Source organism: Aspergillus brasiliensis (assembly GCF_001889945.1).
Source record: "Aspergillus brasiliensis CBS 101740 unplaced genomic scaffold ASPBRscaffold_16, whole genome shotgun sequence".
Taxonomy (NCBI): Eukaryota; Fungi; Ascomycota; class Eurotiomycetes; order Eurotiales; family Aspergillaceae; genus Aspergillus; species Aspergillus brasiliensis.
This window is the reverse complement of record NW_027137457.1, coordinates 568169-583858: the sequence shown is the minus strand read 5'-3', so window position 1 is coordinate 583858 and position 15690 is coordinate 568169. Positions and strand designations below refer to the sequence as shown.

General features: G+C 51.8%; 7 protein-coding genes across 7 annotated transcripts; 5 read left to right on the top strand and 2 right to left on the bottom strand.

Annotated features, from left to right (window-relative positions):
• The first annotated feature begins 11 nt into the window (after positions 1–11).
• On the top strand, positions 12–2260 carry ASPBRDRAFT_161811 (serine hydroxymethyltransferase). Its single transcript, XM_067619494.1, has 5 exons — positions 12–307; positions 415–471; positions 527–620; positions 676–813; positions 866–2260. The coding sequence occupies exons 1-5, from the start codon at positions 137–139 to the stop codon at positions 2008–2010; spliced, it is 1605 nt and encodes a 534-aa protein (XP_067474727.1). The 5' UTR covers positions 12–136; the 3' UTR covers positions 2011–2260.
• Positions 2261–2476: 216 nt separating this feature from the next.
• Positions 2477–3764, top strand: ASPBRDRAFT_200177 (MOSC domain protein; the record flags this gene model as incomplete). Its single annotated transcript, XM_067621403.1, has 3 exons — positions 2477–2491; positions 2564–3683; positions 3742–3764. 3 exons carry the CDS (start codon positions 2477–2479, stop codon positions 3762–3764), a joined length of 1158 nt encoding a protein of 385 aa, XP_067474726.1.
• A 179-nt stretch (positions 3765–3943) lies between these two features.
• ASPBRDRAFT_136002 (CinA family protein) lies at positions 3944–4694 on the top strand (the record flags this gene model as incomplete). Its single annotated transcript, XM_067618753.1, has 4 exons — positions 3944–4039; positions 4107–4181; positions 4234–4424; positions 4526–4694. 4 exons carry the CDS (start codon positions 3944–3946, stop codon positions 4692–4694), a joined length of 531 nt encoding a protein of 176 aa, XP_067474725.1.
• Positions 4695–5225: 531 nt separating this feature from the next.
• ASPBRDRAFT_48016 (putative Patatin-like serine hydrolase) lies at positions 5226–7565 on the top strand. The gene is made up of 3 exons (XM_067626001.1): positions 5226–5480; positions 5542–6118; positions 6208–7565. Exons 1-3 carry the CDS (start codon positions 5411–5413, stop codon positions 7370–7372), a joined length of 1812 nt encoding a protein of 603 aa, XP_067474724.1. The 5' UTR covers positions 5226–5410; the 3' UTR covers positions 7373–7565.
• Positions 7566–8252: 687 nt separating this feature from the next.
• ASPBRDRAFT_135786 (DUF803 domain membrane protein) lies at positions 8253–10392 on the top strand (the record flags this gene model as incomplete). The annotated part of the gene is made up of 2 exons (XM_067618727.1): positions 8253–9011; positions 9070–10392. The coding sequence occupies 2 exons, from the start codon at positions 8253–8255 to the stop codon at positions 10390–10392; spliced, it is 2082 nt and encodes a 693-aa protein (XP_067474723.1).
• Positions 10393–10441: 49 nt separating this feature from the next.
• ASPBRDRAFT_345108 (uncharacterized protein) lies at positions 10442–11645 on the bottom strand. Its single transcript, XM_067623249.1, has 3 exons — positions 11360–11645; positions 10687–11305; positions 10442–10636 (listed from the first exon to the last, which is right to left on the bottom strand). The coding sequence occupies exons 1-3, from the start codon at positions 11559–11561 to the stop codon at positions 10492–10494; spliced, it is 966 nt and encodes a 321-aa protein (XP_067474722.1). The 5' UTR covers positions 11562–11645; the 3' UTR covers positions 10442–10491.
• A 2424-nt stretch (positions 11646–14069) lies between these two features.
• ASPBRDRAFT_345021 (uncharacterized protein) lies at positions 14070–14965 on the bottom strand. The gene has a single exon (XM_067623245.1). The coding sequence runs from the start codon at positions 14727–14729 to the stop codon at positions 14280–14282; it is 450 nt and encodes a 149-aa protein (XP_067474721.1). The 5' UTR covers positions 14730–14965; the 3' UTR covers positions 14070–14279.
• Positions 14966–15690: the final 725 nt, after the last annotated feature.

Sequence of the window (15690 nt, the reverse complement as noted above, 5' to 3'; positions counted from 1 at the left end):
TACCATCACCGCGCATTCCTTGCGTCTTGTTCGCTGGGTCCCTCATTCCCTCCTCTTCTTTTCTTCTTTTATCTTCTCCGTTACCTCCTATTCTCCTCCCTCAATTAGATTCATTGCACATCACACATTCTGCATCATGTTGAGTCGATGTGGACGGCAGGCCTCGCGCCTGATCCCGCGCACGGCAAGCTCCGCTATTCGGTCGACTGCCATCCCTCTCCAGCTTCGTCCTGCGGTGGTCTCTCCTTTGCGCCTGCCGGGGCAAGGCCGTAGCGTGTCTTCCTCTACTCGCGAAGGACAGCAGACTGTATGTGTCCCCTCATTGTGCGGCATTCGCGCAATGCAGCAGCTTCCGGGTTGCCTGATGTCATCCCATATCTCCATCGTACCATACCCGCTAACTCCCGTCTCCAGCTGCTCTCCGCACACCTCGAGGAGTCCGACCCCGCCATCTATGACATCCTCCAGAAGGTAGCACTGCCAATCCTACGACAGCAATTGATAGATTTACTCACATCAGGCATAGGAGAAAAAACGTCAGCAGCATTTCATCAACCTCATCCCCTCCGAGAACTTCACATCACAAGCTGTCCTCGATGCGCTGGGCAGTGTCATGCAAAGTCAGTCATGGTCTATGGTTCATTCTTGGGGCAGCGGAAGCTGACACAACAACAGATAAATACTCGGAGGGATACCCCGGTGCCAGATACTATGGTGGAAACGAACACATTGACGCCTCGGAGCGGCTATGCCAGCAGCGCGCGCTCGAGACCTTTGGCCTTAACCCCGAAGAGTGGGGTGTGAACGTGCAACGTGAGATAACTACCGCGGCCTTGCCTTTCGACAATGATACTGACCAGCACAGCGCTGTCCGGCTCGCCCGCTAACCTTTATGCCATCTCCGCCATCCTCAACACCCACGACCGCTTGATGGGCTTGGACCTGCCCCATGGCGGTCACCTGTCCCACGGCTACCAGACCCCCACCAAGAAGATTTCATTCATTTCCAAGTACTTTGAAACGCTGCCCTACCGACTGGATGAGTCCACCGGTCTCATTGACTACGACGCTCTAGAGAAGCAGGCGCTTCTCTACCGCCCCAAGCTCATCATCGCCGGTACCTCGGCCTACAGTCGCTTGATCGACTACCCTCGCATGCGCCAGATCGCTGACGCCGCCGGTGCATACTTGCTGAGCGATATGGCCCACATCTCTGGTCTCGTGGCTGCGGGCGTCCTCCCGTCGCCCTTCGCCCACTCGGACGTGGTGACCACCACAACCCATAAGTCGCTGCGGGGTCCCCGCGGCGCGATGATCTTCTTCCGCAAGGGCGTCCGCCGGACGGACAAGAAGGGCAACCCGGAGATGTATGATCTGGAGGGGCCGATCAACGCGTCCGTGTTCCCGGGTCATCAGGGTGGCCCTCACAACCACACTATCACCGCTCTGGCTGTGGCGCTGAAGCAGGCGCAATCTCCTGAGTTCAAGACTTACCAGCAGACGGTGCTGGCCAACGCGCAGGCCCTGGCAGAGCGTCTTGGTAGCCCGCTTAGCAACGGAGGCCTGGGATACAACATCGTCTCCGGCGGCACCGACAACCACCTGGTGCTGGTGGACCTGAAGAACCGCGGAGTGGACGGCGCGCGCGTTGAGCGGGTGCTGGAGCTGTGCGGAGTGGCCAGCAACAAGAACACAGTGCCGGGTGACAAGTCGGCTCTGAAGCCCGGTGGTCTGCGTCTGGGCACGCCGGCCATGACGACACGAGGCTTCCAGCCGGAGGATTTCCGCCGCGTCGCAGACATTGTGGACCGGGCAGTGATCATCACACAGAAGCTGGACAAGGCAGCCAAGGAGAGCGCGGCAGCAAAGGGTGTGAAGAACCCGAACACAGTCAAGGCATTCTTGGAATATGTGCGCGAGGGTGAGGAGATTCCGGAGATTGTGCTGCTACGACAGGAAGTGGAGGACTGGGCGGGGACGTTTAGTCTCCCTTGGGCTAAGGATGAGTAAGAGGATTTGGGGGGAATGATTATGGTTATGTTTAATTTATGAATGCATGTCTGTACAGTGAAATTAAAATGTTCAACACATCAGAGCAGGGCTTTTCTTTCCTTTTTTTTTCTTTTTTCCTTTTTCTTTTAAACAAGAAACGAAGTAGGAGGCTAGGAGGAGTCATGAAATTTGGAGAGGGTCGGGGAAGAATGGCGTTTCCGTGCGGAGACCAAACAAGTCACAGACCCGCCGATAAGGAAAGAGCGCCGATAGGACAACAAGTTGGAATTTAGATTCCCCGGCTTATCTCCGCATGCAGCTAGCTTGCTTTGGTTAACTCAGTCATTGCAGTCAGTCATCATGATCCTGTAGTTATCCCTTCTCTGATTTTCCCTTTCACACTTTTTCTTGTTAGTCTTCTCTTATACTTATATAAACAATACATCAACTATAGTACCTACACGCACCTGAGACGAACCCCACCATGCACGTCAGCCAAGTACGTCCCCCACATCCATCCATGCCCTTATCCCAATATTCAAAACTCATACTAACAATAACTTACCAAAAGCTCTACACCTACCCCATCAAATCCCTCCAAGGCATCCCCCTTTCCAGCGCAACCCTCACCCGAACCGGCTTCCACCATGACCGCCACTTCATGCTCCTCAAGGTCCTCCCCAATGGCGAATACAAGAACATGCATGTGCCTCATTTCCCGGAGATGTCGCTATTCTACACAGATATTATCTACAGCGATGATGGAAAGACAGCATCGGAAGCCGAGTCCAGCAGGATAGTGGTTACATATCGTCCTCCTCCGTCTGATCAAGCCCAATTCCAACGGAGGTTGGAGGTACCGCTCGTGCCTGATACGACTGGGTTGGAGGAAGTAGAAGTTGTCATGCATCAGAGTCCGACGAAGGGGTATATCATGGGAAAGGAGTACAATGAGTGGTTCAGTGAGTGTTTTGGGTATCGGGTTGTGCTCGTATACCTGGGCGGAAATTATAGGGGTGTTTTGGGCAGTTTTGCGCCAGAGAAGAGTGCGGCACATAGGGGTAGCATGCAAATGTGGTGGAAGAGAGATGGGGTGTTGGGTCTAGGAACAGGGCTGGTGGGTGTGATATTTTTGGTGTTTTGGGTTGGGGTCGGAATGGGATTGCTGGGGAGTATAGGGGCAGCAGGGGCAGCAGGGGCAGTGTTCTGGTATGGAGCTGGATGCAAATACGATAAGGAAGAGCAGATTACCTTTGCTGATACGGCGCCGTATTTGCTTGTCTCGCGCACGTCGGTGGATGATGTTTCGGCACGGTTAGCAGGCGATGAGGAAATGGATGTCACCAAGTTTCGGCCAAATATTGTGGTATCTGGTGCGGAGACAGCTTTTGAGGAGGACTTCTGGGCGGAAGTGCAAATCGGGGAGCCTGGTTTGGCAAAATTGTTGCTCACGGCCAATTGTGTGCGATGCCAGAGTCTCAATGTTGATTATACGACGGGAAAGATGGGTACGGGCGAGTCCGGGACTGTGCTGAAGAAGTTGATGAAGGATCGACGCGTCGATAAGGGTGCTAAGTTCAGTCCGGTATTTGGTCGATATGGATTTTTGGATCGAGAATCGGATGGCCGGACGGTGCGGGTGGGGGATGCAGTGATGGTGGCGAGGAGGGTTAAAGAGCGGATGGTGTATGGTGAGTGTGCTACTACTTTCCTATCTTCTGAGAGTGGCTATGTGACTGACAAGTATAGATTGGCCAAGTTTGACCAACTGATGGCCTTCAAAGAGTGTAGATAGATGTATGGATGTAGGATATGGATGGTTATTAGCGTTAATCTGATTGGCGATGACGTACCGACCAAACCATTTACTCCTCATCACTTTCTCTTCTGCTCCCCTCATCAGCATCAACCATCACTCCCCTACAGTCCCTCCCCTTCAATAAGCATCACCATGTCTGAATTCCCTCCATCCAGTCTCCGCCCACTTATTGAAAAGATCTTCGATCTCCTCCGTACACGCAAGGAGACCATCTCCGTCGCCGAAACCGTACCACTCCCTTTCTTACCCCACCATGATTCCCATCGCAACTGACCAGAGCGATGGAATTATATAGGCATCCGGCGGCCTCATTTCTGCCTGTCTCCTCTCGACCCCAGGCGCATCCACCATCTACAAAGGCGGGCTTACGGTACTTGTCTTTCCATGATACACATCGCCTCTAAATGGCTAATAGGACCAAGGTGTACACCCTGGACTCCCGCATTGCCTATACCGGCTGGACCCCTCAACATCTAGAGAACTATAGAGGTCCGACGCCAGAAATAGTGGCGGAGATCGCGGAAAATGTGCGCGGCACGTTGAAGTCTACATACACTGTTTGTGAAAGTGGTACGGCGGGACCGACAGGTGGGACAACCAGGAATCGGACGCCGTGAGTGACTCCATCTTTAAGAGTTCTTTTACTGTTAATCTATCCGGAGAAAGGGTCGTCGTATAAAATGATGCAAAGTGTGCTGATACGTATTTATGCAGTGGATATGTGGCGCTCGCAGTATCGACACCGTCTGGAACGGTGACAAGGGAGGTGGAGACGGGAACCGCGGAAAGAGAAAAGAATATGGTGCTTTTTGCCGGGGAGGGACTGAAGTTGGTGAGGGATTTACTTGTTGGGGAGGTTAAGCCTACTACTTCGGCATTGTAGATAGATAAACAGGAGTGGAGTGGAAAGAAGGTCAACTTTGGGTTGAGAATGTGAGTTTATTGATCCATGGATGTACTGAGACTGGGTGGTGCTGTGCTTCTATTTCGGGCTGTGTCTAGCTGTTTACCTATTCGAGTACGAAGTTGATAATATGGTGCAGATGGATGCATTGCTTTGTCGGTGAAGTTGTAGCACAACCCAAGTTACGGTGAAGTTTTACAACTCAAAGAATTTGAAGATATCTGCAGTCTTTGTCATGATATCATCCGAGAAGAGAATACGGTGGTGCCTGAAAGGGTAATTCAGCATCGGTAAAATGCCGAATTGAATACGAACTTCCGACCCAAACGGGAAACCGGCACCGCCCTGGTGGGAACACCGCCACAGCTTGTTCCACTTGCAGCCAATAAACGGCCACTATTACTGCCCTACGCGGGTTACCTTATGTCATCGTGGGCCCGACCGTGGCGCAGCGCTCACCTGCATTTCCCGCAGTTTCTCTCTTCATCCCGCAAAAGGCCAAAAGATCTTCTTGCCTTCGTACTACCACCACGACTTTCTACTTGGGCGCTTCTCTTCTCACACCACACGAGTTTCTTTACATCCCGGTCACTTCATCTTCGATAGCATCTCTTCACAAAAACCTCGCCCTTTCATCTGTCAGCCTCATCCATCCATCCATTCATCCATCCTCATCCGTCTCGCCCGGCGGGGTCATGGATTACTCCGTCAACCTCCGCCGCAAGGATACCACCAAGGGTCCGCCCTTGCGGATCCTGTCGCTAGGTAGGTATATTCTCTAGATGCTCATGAAGATTATCCCACTAACTCAATCTGTGAATGGCAGATGGCGGCGGCGTCCGTGGTTATTCCATGCTCATCATCCTCCAAGAACTCATGTACCGCGTCTACGTCGAATGCGAAGGCAAAGCCCCTCGTCGCGATGAAATTCCCAAACCTTGTGACCACTTCGACCTCATCGTCGGCACCGGAACTGGCGGCTTGATCGCCCTCATGCTCGGCCGGCTACGTCTGGATCTCGAGACCTGCAAGGATGTCTACGTCCGCATGACCCGCCGCGTGTTCGAAACCGATAAGACCTTCGCCGGCATACCGTTTCATAAAACACTGTTCAAGGCTTCCAAGCTGGAAGAAGCCATCCGCGAATGTGTCCGCGAACATACCGTCTTTGAAGCGGAGGGGAACGATTTGAGCCCGTCGGGGCGCAATTCGCTGGCCCATGCTCCCTTTAGTCCCAACTCCATGTCGGTGCCCCAGCGCTCGGGCAGTCGCGCTAGCTTTAGTACTACTGGCTCTCATTCGTCAGGCCATGCTAGCCAGCGCAACTCGACGTTTGTGAATGGCTTGCGCTGGGGGAATCCGGATGCGCTGTTGTATGATAATCGGGAGTATCGGACGAAAACGTATGCTTTATCCCTTTTTCTATTGCCCTACCTCCTTTTACTATTCGTGTTTCCCTTTCTCACTTTATTGGTATGTACTGACCGGTTAGTGCTGTGACTACACTTTACAAAGGTACCACGTCCCGCAACGGCTCGACTATCCTCCTCCGGTCCTACGATTCGCGCAAGGAACCCCCGCCCGAGTTCAACTGCACCGTCTGGCAGGCTGGCCGTGCCACTGCTGCCACCGGGCTGGCCTTCAAGCCCATCCAGATTGGACAGCATGTCTTCATCGACGAAGGTGCCGGCACCTACAACCCCGCGCCGCAAGCGCTGGATGAAGCGGTCATGAACGAGTGGCCCGGTCGCGAGGTCGGTGTTTTCGTCAGCGTGGGCACTGGCAAGCGTCCACCAGGCACCAACAATCGGCAACACGAATGGTGGGAGGACTTCTTCGGGGATGCACTGGGCACGTTCGCGGAAGCCCGTCGACGCCTAATCGCCAAGATCGAGGGGTGCGAGGATATCCATTTGGCGATGCTGCGCGACCATCTAGCTAAGCGCAATGTGAGCAAGGACAACTACTACCGGTTGAACGTCGAGGTGGGCGTGGGCGAGTTCGGCATGAATGAATGGAACCGACTGGCAGACATCAGCACCAATACGCGGCGCTACCTGACGCGACCGGAGGTGAAGCACCAGATCCTGGACGCGGGTGTCAAGTTCGCCAAAATCGAGCGCCAACACCGCCGGCTGGCTGACCATGCGGCGGCGGGTCAGGCCGATGATGGGACTTCGTCCATCATGCACAGTCCAGTGCTGTCGGTGCAGCCACCATCGCAACCGATGGCCGTGGAGCTACCGGCTGAGCTGCCGGGTGATTTCGTGCCTTATATCACAACGGAGGACTCGCTGCCGGCGCACCCCACGCCACATGACGCCACCCTGCCATCGCTAGGGCGGACATCAGGCGACTTGGCCAGTCCAGGGGCTGGCGAGGTCAATCGACCCAGCTCGCGGACGCATGGGTCCTCTCGACCGAGCACCGGGCATGGTCACGATGGGATACCTCCGCCGGTGCCGCCCAAGACACCAATTCCTTATCCTTCAGAGTATCCTAGTGAACTGGGAGGGATCCCTATGCCGATGCCCACGACGACCAGTCCGGGACATAGTCACAGTGGAAGTTTGAGTGGAAAGATTCGACCGCCGTATCCAGTGGACGAGCCGCCGGTGGTGAACAAGCAGCGGAAGCCGAGTTACCATGTGCGGTGATGATATTCGTACTACTTTCCTGTATATTTTTTTTATACCTTTCTTTTCTTTTTGACTTTTGATGATGAGTCTACTTCTATGGTGTATGAGGGAGGCGTCTGCGAGAATCCTGCGAGGACAGCGGGCGATTTCCGGTTATGATCTGATGGATACCCTAATGACCCGTTAATGAATATTTACTTTTGAGAATGCTGGATAGTACGTAAGATAGAATTTGTGTGTAAAAATGTTCTAGAACGACGGGGAAAATTAAGGCGTGAAGAAGCATCGCGACGAACCGTGGATCGGGCTGTGCTGCGCCGCCCAACTGGCGCCGGGTCAACCAACAATTGACTTCATTTTCCCAGCCTCGCTTTTCTTTCTGCAACAAACAAATCATCTTACGCAAGCCGTTCTTTCTTCCCCTGCTGTCTTGCTTTTCTGCATTTTCTCCTCCCCTTGTTATTTTATCTACATTGAATTCCCCCTTTCCCCTCACTCCTCACTGCATCAGATCTCGATCATTATCGATCTGGCACATTCCGATCCCACGGGCCTGTCGATCGCACGCTTTTTTTGCATTCCTCGATCCGCTGTCAGTCTGACCTCGCGGAAATCCAGTCCAATCCAATCCAATCAATCAATCAATCAGTCTATCTATCTCGCCCCTGCAGCGCCTCGTCCACTCATCCATGGCTGTCTAGCGCCAGGCCCCGACTAATAATAACTCTCTCTCGCTTATCGCTTCTTCTCCCCCTTAATATCCTTTGCGCCCGATCTCACATACACGACACCTTCCTCTCTCTCTCTCACCTGTCAGCATCGGCACCGATACGAGAGAGAGACAGAAAGACTAAAGACACTGCAGGCAGTGTCCCCCGATGCAGCCGAGCTAATCATCATGGACTCCGACAATCCGCTACATCCTATGAACCTCCTCGCCGCCCGCGCCGACAGTTCCTCTCGGCCAGCCTCCTACAAAGCCATCGGTATCTCTCTCGCCATCGCCTCGGGTTTCTTCATCGGTGTCTCGTTCGTACTCAAGAAAAAAGGTCTCCTCCGCGCCAACGTCAAATACAATGAAGAAGCCGGCGAAGGGTACGGATATCTGAAGAACCTCTTCTGGTGGGGCGGGATGACCCTGATGATCATCGGGGAGCTGTGCAACTTTGTCGCCTATGCTTTCGTCGACGCTATCCTCGTGACGCCGTTAGGCGCACTGACGGTCGTGGTGACCACCATCTTGTCGGCTATCTTTCTGAAGGAGCGGCTGAGTTTCGTCGGGAAAGTGGGCTGTTTTTGCTGCATCTTGGGCAGTGTGGTTATTGCGCTGAATGCGCCGGAACAGTCGTCTGTGAGTGATATTCAGGAAATGAAGAGCTATGTCATTGCTCCGGGATTCTTGTCCTATGCTGGGGTGATTATCGTGGGATGTATCGTCACGGCGGTCTGGTTGGGGCCTAAATATGGCAAAAAGAGCATGTTTGTGTATATCAGCATTTGCTCGTTGATTGGAGGGTTGAGTGTCGTGGCCACGCAGGGTCTGGGCTCTGCTATCCTGGCTCAGATTAACGGCGAGGCGCAGTTCAACCAGTGGTTCATGTATGTCTTGCTGGTGTTTGTTATCACGACGCTGTTGACTGAGATTATCTATCTCAATGTGCGTATCCCTCTCCTTTATCGCCTTCTTTCAGATTGGGTGTACTAATGCTCAGCAGAAAGCCCTCAACATCTTCAACGCTGCGCTGGTCACCCCCACCTACTATGTCTTTTTCACGAGTTCCACCATTGTCACCTCCGCCGTGCTGTTCCGCGGCTTCAAGGGGTCCGTCTCCTCCATCGTCACAGTCATCCTAGGCTTTCTGCAGATCTGCGCCGGTGTCGTCCTGTTGCAGCTGTCCAAGTCCGCCAAAGACGTCCCCGATGCCGCTGTCTTCAAGGGAGATCTCGACCAGGTGCGCGAGGTCGCCACGCAAGAAGAGCCTGAATTTGAGCCCAAGGCCGACTCCATTCGCGCCACCGCTGCCATCATTCGTCGCCTCTCCACCCCGCGCCGCCAGATGGAAGCTGACGAAGCCCGGCGCTACTTTCACGACCGCGCTGAGGACCTGAAACCACCGGCGGAGAATGAGGTGATCGAGTGGGACGGGTTGCGCCGGCGCAAGACCGTCCTCGGCGAAGGCCCAACCACCTTGGGACGCACGCGAACCCTTCGCAACCCCTCGGTCAAGTATCCCGTGCCGCCACTGGGTATGTCGCACGTACCAGAAGAGCGACCAGACGAGCCGGAACGCCCCGACACGAAGCAGAGCAGTCATTCCTTCCTCGACGACCTGCGATCTCGCGCCTCGAGCCTTTTCCATCCCGCCTGGCAGCCCATCCAGGATGAGCATGCCACGCCGGACCCGGTCTCCATGACAGCTCTGTCTGCCCACAAACCGCATCCCGACACCCGCTACCCGCAGTCCATCATCACAGACGAGTCACGCAGCCACACGCCGTGGAGAGAAGAGCACGGGGCCCCCTCCCCGCCACCCCACGGCGGCACACGCCGCCAATTCTCATTCAACACTATGCTTCACCGCATGAAAACAGGCCATGAAGCAATTGCGTCGCGTAGCACCGCTCCTCCCCGACCGCCCCGCCACCGGGCACAGTCCATCACCGAAGAAGAACGGCTCGGCCTTGTACGCGGTGATTCCCGCGGCGAGGCCGCACCTGACGACGATGTGGACGAGAAGCTCGACCGATTCGACTCGCACGATAGCACGTTCGACGAGGGACCTGGCCGATTACCCTCGGGGCTAACGCATTCGCCGGAGCTATACCCAGCCCGACTGCGCGTCAACCCGCTTCCACCGCTACCGGACGAAGAGCCGCTCGCGGATCCATATGCGCCGGTAGACATGGGCCGGCGCGGATCGCATAGTAGCGCGGGGACACTGTCCTCGAGCGGACGGAGCATGGGCTGGCGCAGACATGGATCGGAGAGTAGTGAAGCCAGCGTGCAATTGCCAGGGCGACGAGGGGCATTTATCTAACGAAGTTGGAACAATTTTGGGATGTATATGATATGAGATACGATGATACGATATGATCACAGGATACTAATGTATATAGTTATGATAGATAAGATAATGTTATGAAAGTGATGAAATAGTATTAGATGTAGATGTAGATGTAGCTGATGCTGTAAATGCAAGCACACTCCTCTGGTTAGTTCTTAATTGAACAGCATATTTTGCCTCGGAGAGACGTTTTCCTGCTGCTATACTATCGATGGCCCTACACAATTAGCACAAACACCAGGAGACAATAGAATTAACAGAACATACCACTGAACCCTCACCAACTTAACCCCCTTCCAACCACCCCTTTGTATCTCCTTTTGTAATTTTCCAGCAGCTAGACCGCCTCCTGCCCCTGCTACCTTTATCCCTGATGATGATGATGGAGAGGAATTGGCATGGGCATTAGGTTCCCCCAGAATAACATGCGTCACTCCACGATGCATATGAAGCGAGAGATTTGCGCCGTGCGTAATGAGGAGCTGTTTGAGTTTGTGGTCTGAGACAGTGGGTGTTGTTTGGCCGTTTATGTGGATGGTTAGGGTGGAGAAGATTGGTTTGGTGTTGAGTAGAGATGTAGATGTAGTAGATATAGTAGTAGTATTTTTTCTCCTTGATTCTGTGTCTGTTTCTGTTTCTGTGGTTTTATTGTCCCCATTATCGTAATAATCCATTCTTATCCTCTTCCTCTCATCGCTATCATTACTTAATAAGGTCGCATTCCTCTTCAATGATGATGATATCATAAACTCCTTGGACAAAGAAGAAGAAATAGATGTAGATTGAGGTTGAGGCTTCGGTTTCGATACCCCAAACATACTCCGTATATCCATCTGCTGCTGCTGCTGCTGCTGCTGCTTCTTTCCATTCATGCTCATGCTCTTCTCTGCATCTTCCTGCGTAAGAACCCACTCCCCCTTACTATTATGCTCTCCCTCACCATCGTATGTACAATCCCCCCTCCCTACTCCAAATTGCCTCGTGAGTTTTTCTCGTCTGGTCTCGCGCCAGGAGGTTGTTCCGCGGGAGGAGCCTGGGTCGGCGACTTGGTGGCCGGTGGAGGAGGAATTCCAGGTGTCGAAGGTGAGGTGTTTTGTTGGTGCTGGCATGGGGGTGGGGTAGGGGTATCGTGGAGGTGGCATTGTGTACTGTGAGTGAGTTATGATGAGTGAGTGAGTGAGTTGTGTTGGTTGAAGATACTTGTGTGTTTTGTTTGGTGGTTGGAGGGGATACCAGAGTTTCTTATCATCATGTGACTTATCTACTATCTACTTATCCTTGGGGATGGTTTGGTTTGGGTTCATGAGTACGATAGATTCTATGATGTTATGGGGTGAGTGGATATAAGTTTTATTCTCATTATTGAGATGGTCCTGTAGTAGTGTGGGTACTAAGAGTATTAACATGGCGGTTTAGTATGGTGGTCAGTCCTGCTATATACCACTACCACTAGTACACTATATTTCATAGTATTACATATATATATATATATAACCAGTGTCGCAAGTGAACTATAGTGCTACGACCAGTAGTACCAACACGAGTATATGATACTAGACACTAGATATCATTACTGGTAGTTGTACTAAGGACAACAGAAGTAATATGTGAATTAAGTTGATTTACCTCGCCTTGCCTGACATAGCATCCCGTCCGTCGTATTCCTTATGCTTCACATACCAGTAAGTAACTCTGAATTTACCAAACTTGCTCTACATAACTCCTACATAAGTACCTACATCAGTTATGCTATGCAGGTATGCATACATGCTACATAATTATATTCTCTATACTAACAGTATAATCATATCACCCGATAATAATAATATTATAGTCGCACAATATCGTCAGAGCTTCGACTCCGAAGTAGATCATAGATCCAGCCAGAATCATACCACTCACCCACATTCCAACCTCCTCTTTTTTCCTCCCCCTCCTTCCTCCAGAAAGACGGTGAAGGACAAAAAAGGAGAGGGATAGATGAGCTCATCGTGGCTGGCTGACAACTGACTACTCGGGAAAAGATTACACAAGTTGGGAAGTTGGGATGATGCATCCTGCACGGGTTTGTGTAGCCTTGGCCTAGGCTCTGTGTAGCCTTGTGTATCCAGTAATAGTAGTAGGAGTAGTAGCCAGCATCAGGTATGTAGGATGTATGTATATGTATGCATATAGTAATAAGGATACGGATGAAACTCTAAAATCATCAGAATAAGGATAAGATTAAAAAGACGGTAAACCAGAGTGGCCCATGAATGAATCAAGGGATAAAGCCTAATATAATGACTCGACAATAGAATGAAGTACGGAGGGTATTGTGTAAGAGAACTAAGCAACTAACTAACTAACTAACTAACTAACTATCGTACATATCATCTGTCAGCTGATGCAGGGTCATCATCATCATCCTCGTCGTCGACGATTCAGTTCAATATTATGTATGTCGGTATTATGTATGTACGTTGTGCTGCTGCTGCTGCACTACTATATTAGGAAACTTTTCATAAACCTACTTACCTACTAACTACGTAGTTAAGTTAAACCCTACCTACATTGGGAACATGCTACTATCTATTTCCATCTCGTGCAGCGATCGACAGACTCTCATCTACTCCGTACGTATTATCTGTAAATCTACTATAGATAGAATATAACTAACGGGAAATGATATTATAGGTATATCTGCATCACGGGTTGTTGCAGCTGAAACCAAACAACGCCATCCCAACGCAAGGACGATAGTCAGTAACGTTGTTAGTTAGTACTTAGTTACTTACTAACTAGTTAGCGGTCTGCCTGTCTGCCTACTATCTGCCATCATCACGTTCATTTTGCCAACTCACAGCCAGATTAATCTCGACCCCCCCCCTTCTCTTCTCTTCTCCTCTCCTCTCCTCATTCCAGATGTGCAAAAAAAAAGATACGTGGTCGCCTCCACCGCCAGTCGGTGCGCCGCCCCCCCCATCCACTGCACCTCCTCTTAACTCACTAACTCATCAACTGCCCAATCATGACTAGCACAACCCCCTCAAGTCGAGAATCTCGCCTCAGACAACCACCGGCCGACGAGGGTCCGTGTCGCTTGGCGTTGATCATCGTGGCCCAGTTGGTCTTTCTTTCCCTATTTATTCTTTTTTCTTATTTTTAATTTCCTGTTACTGTCTTTCATCCCATCTCATCCTGCAAAGTCCGGGTTCCCCGATCCGGTAGGTCATTCTACTCCGTACAGAGTACTTCCTCTTTAATGGATGCCCTCGTGTCAGGAAAATAAAACAACAACAACAACAATGATGATAATAATAATAATCGTAATAACAGTAATAGTCATAACAGAATTAAGAATAATAGAAAAAAAAAAGCATCTCTATCACCTACATACTAAGATACTACGTAGTAAGTACTCTTCTAGTCACCGAATCGGTGACATCAGCCATCAATAATCCAATTCTTCACTGACCGGTCGCATTATGCTACTGAGACAACATAATCCGGACACTAAGGTTGCAGCAATCCGTCAGCCTTCTCTAGACCGCTTGAAGACCTGCCCAGGCAGCAATCTTTTCCAATTTGTTCCGTCGTGAAAAGGGGGAGAGGGGAAAGTGAAGGTAGCAGCAGAAATCAAAGATAACGATCCCACCTCCGTAGGAGTCCAGAGGGGGTGGGTGAGTGGGTGAGTGAGTGAAATCGTTCAAAGCCTAGCGCACTGGCTATCTATCCACCTGCGCAGTCGATCGTGCACGGGTAACAACGGAACATGCAATGTAAGGTTAATTACTGCGTGCAGCAATCCTGACCACTCAGCTTGGCCATCTGCCACTGTCTGTCCCCTCTCGCTACCGTGGGATGAGATGCCTCTAAAATTATTCTTGCAGCACCGCTACATGGGCCAATAACGCTCCGGAAAAGCAGGAGAGAGAGGGAGAGAGGAAGGAAGGAAGGAAGGAAGGAAGGAAGAGAGGGTGGGGACCCAACGACTGGTCGTGGCCGCCGTTGCTGGGGACTGATGTCAAGTCGAATTTCCCCTTCACACGCGCCCGTCCAATCGACTCCGTCCGACTCTGTCCGGATGAAAGCGACGGACTCGGGCTGAAATCGGCTGTTGACGTGCTGGATAGGCGACCGGGGGGGCGTGTTGTGGTTTGAAGCTGACTTAGTGTGGTTTTGGTGTCGCTGAACAGTTGAGGGGGCACAGCCAATCGAGCCGCGGATTGCCTTTCCCTAGTTGGCAACCGGTCATCGACCAGAGAGACACGGATGAACTGAGATCGCTCGTGCTGACGGTTGCACGAGGCGCGGGAGTTGGGGGCCATATCACATCCCGGCCGGAGAAGCAAGTCGATCAGCACGGATTTATTTGCCCTTTGCCAAATGTGTCATTGTCTTTCTAGAATGGCAAATCTCACCTTCCCGTAGAATTATCTCCTTTGTTCGGGGGGCGTCAAGCTACTCATTAGCCTAAAAATTGTCCTCGACCGGTTATTCCCGTGGTCAACGTTGCACAACAGGGGCCAGGGGGGTGCAATGTAATCCTCGCCCATCATCCGGAGATTCAGCATCCGCGTGAGCAGCTAGACAGCTAGACAGCTAGATCGTAAGAAAGAGCAGGGGTCATCAGGGGGGAGGTGATGGCTAGTGCTTTTAGATAGTACGGAGTACTGAGGCAGGCAGAGTAAAAAAAAAAAGAGAAGAGAGTGGAGGAGTCTGTCTTAGTGTTTGTTGTCCATCATCGGAGCAAACTAGCGCCCTGCTAAGGTCCAAGTAGTAAGGCGACAGACGGGCTAACTAACATCTGCACCATGCCCAGTGCACGCTGCCTCGGTACCACCATCCTGGCGGCTGCAGGTTATCGACTGCTGAAGAATGAAGCAGTTCGCGGGTGCAGTGACTTTTGGAAGCGTTCCTTCCCTGAGGCGTGCATGGCAGCTGCAGGTACCGCCGGAAACCTGACAGGTGCGTTGTCGCTAGTCTGGACGGACTCGTAGAGTGGGAGAGTGAGAGAGTGGAAATGAGAGGTTTGGGGGGGAAAGAGAGGGGAACAGAGACAGACGGTTGGTTAGTAGGAGAGTCCAAGGCGAATCCATTGAGCACCGGACCGATACTAACGATCTCAATCATAAGCGACCCGAGAGGAGGTTATCCACGCACTTGACGAGTGGCGGTACGAGAGGAGGTGCGCCCCACCAGTCAGGATCGGAGTAATTCATTCCTATCCTGCTTTGTGATTTGAATTGTTTCTCCATGATCAATCAATCAATCAATCAGAGAGGAGGT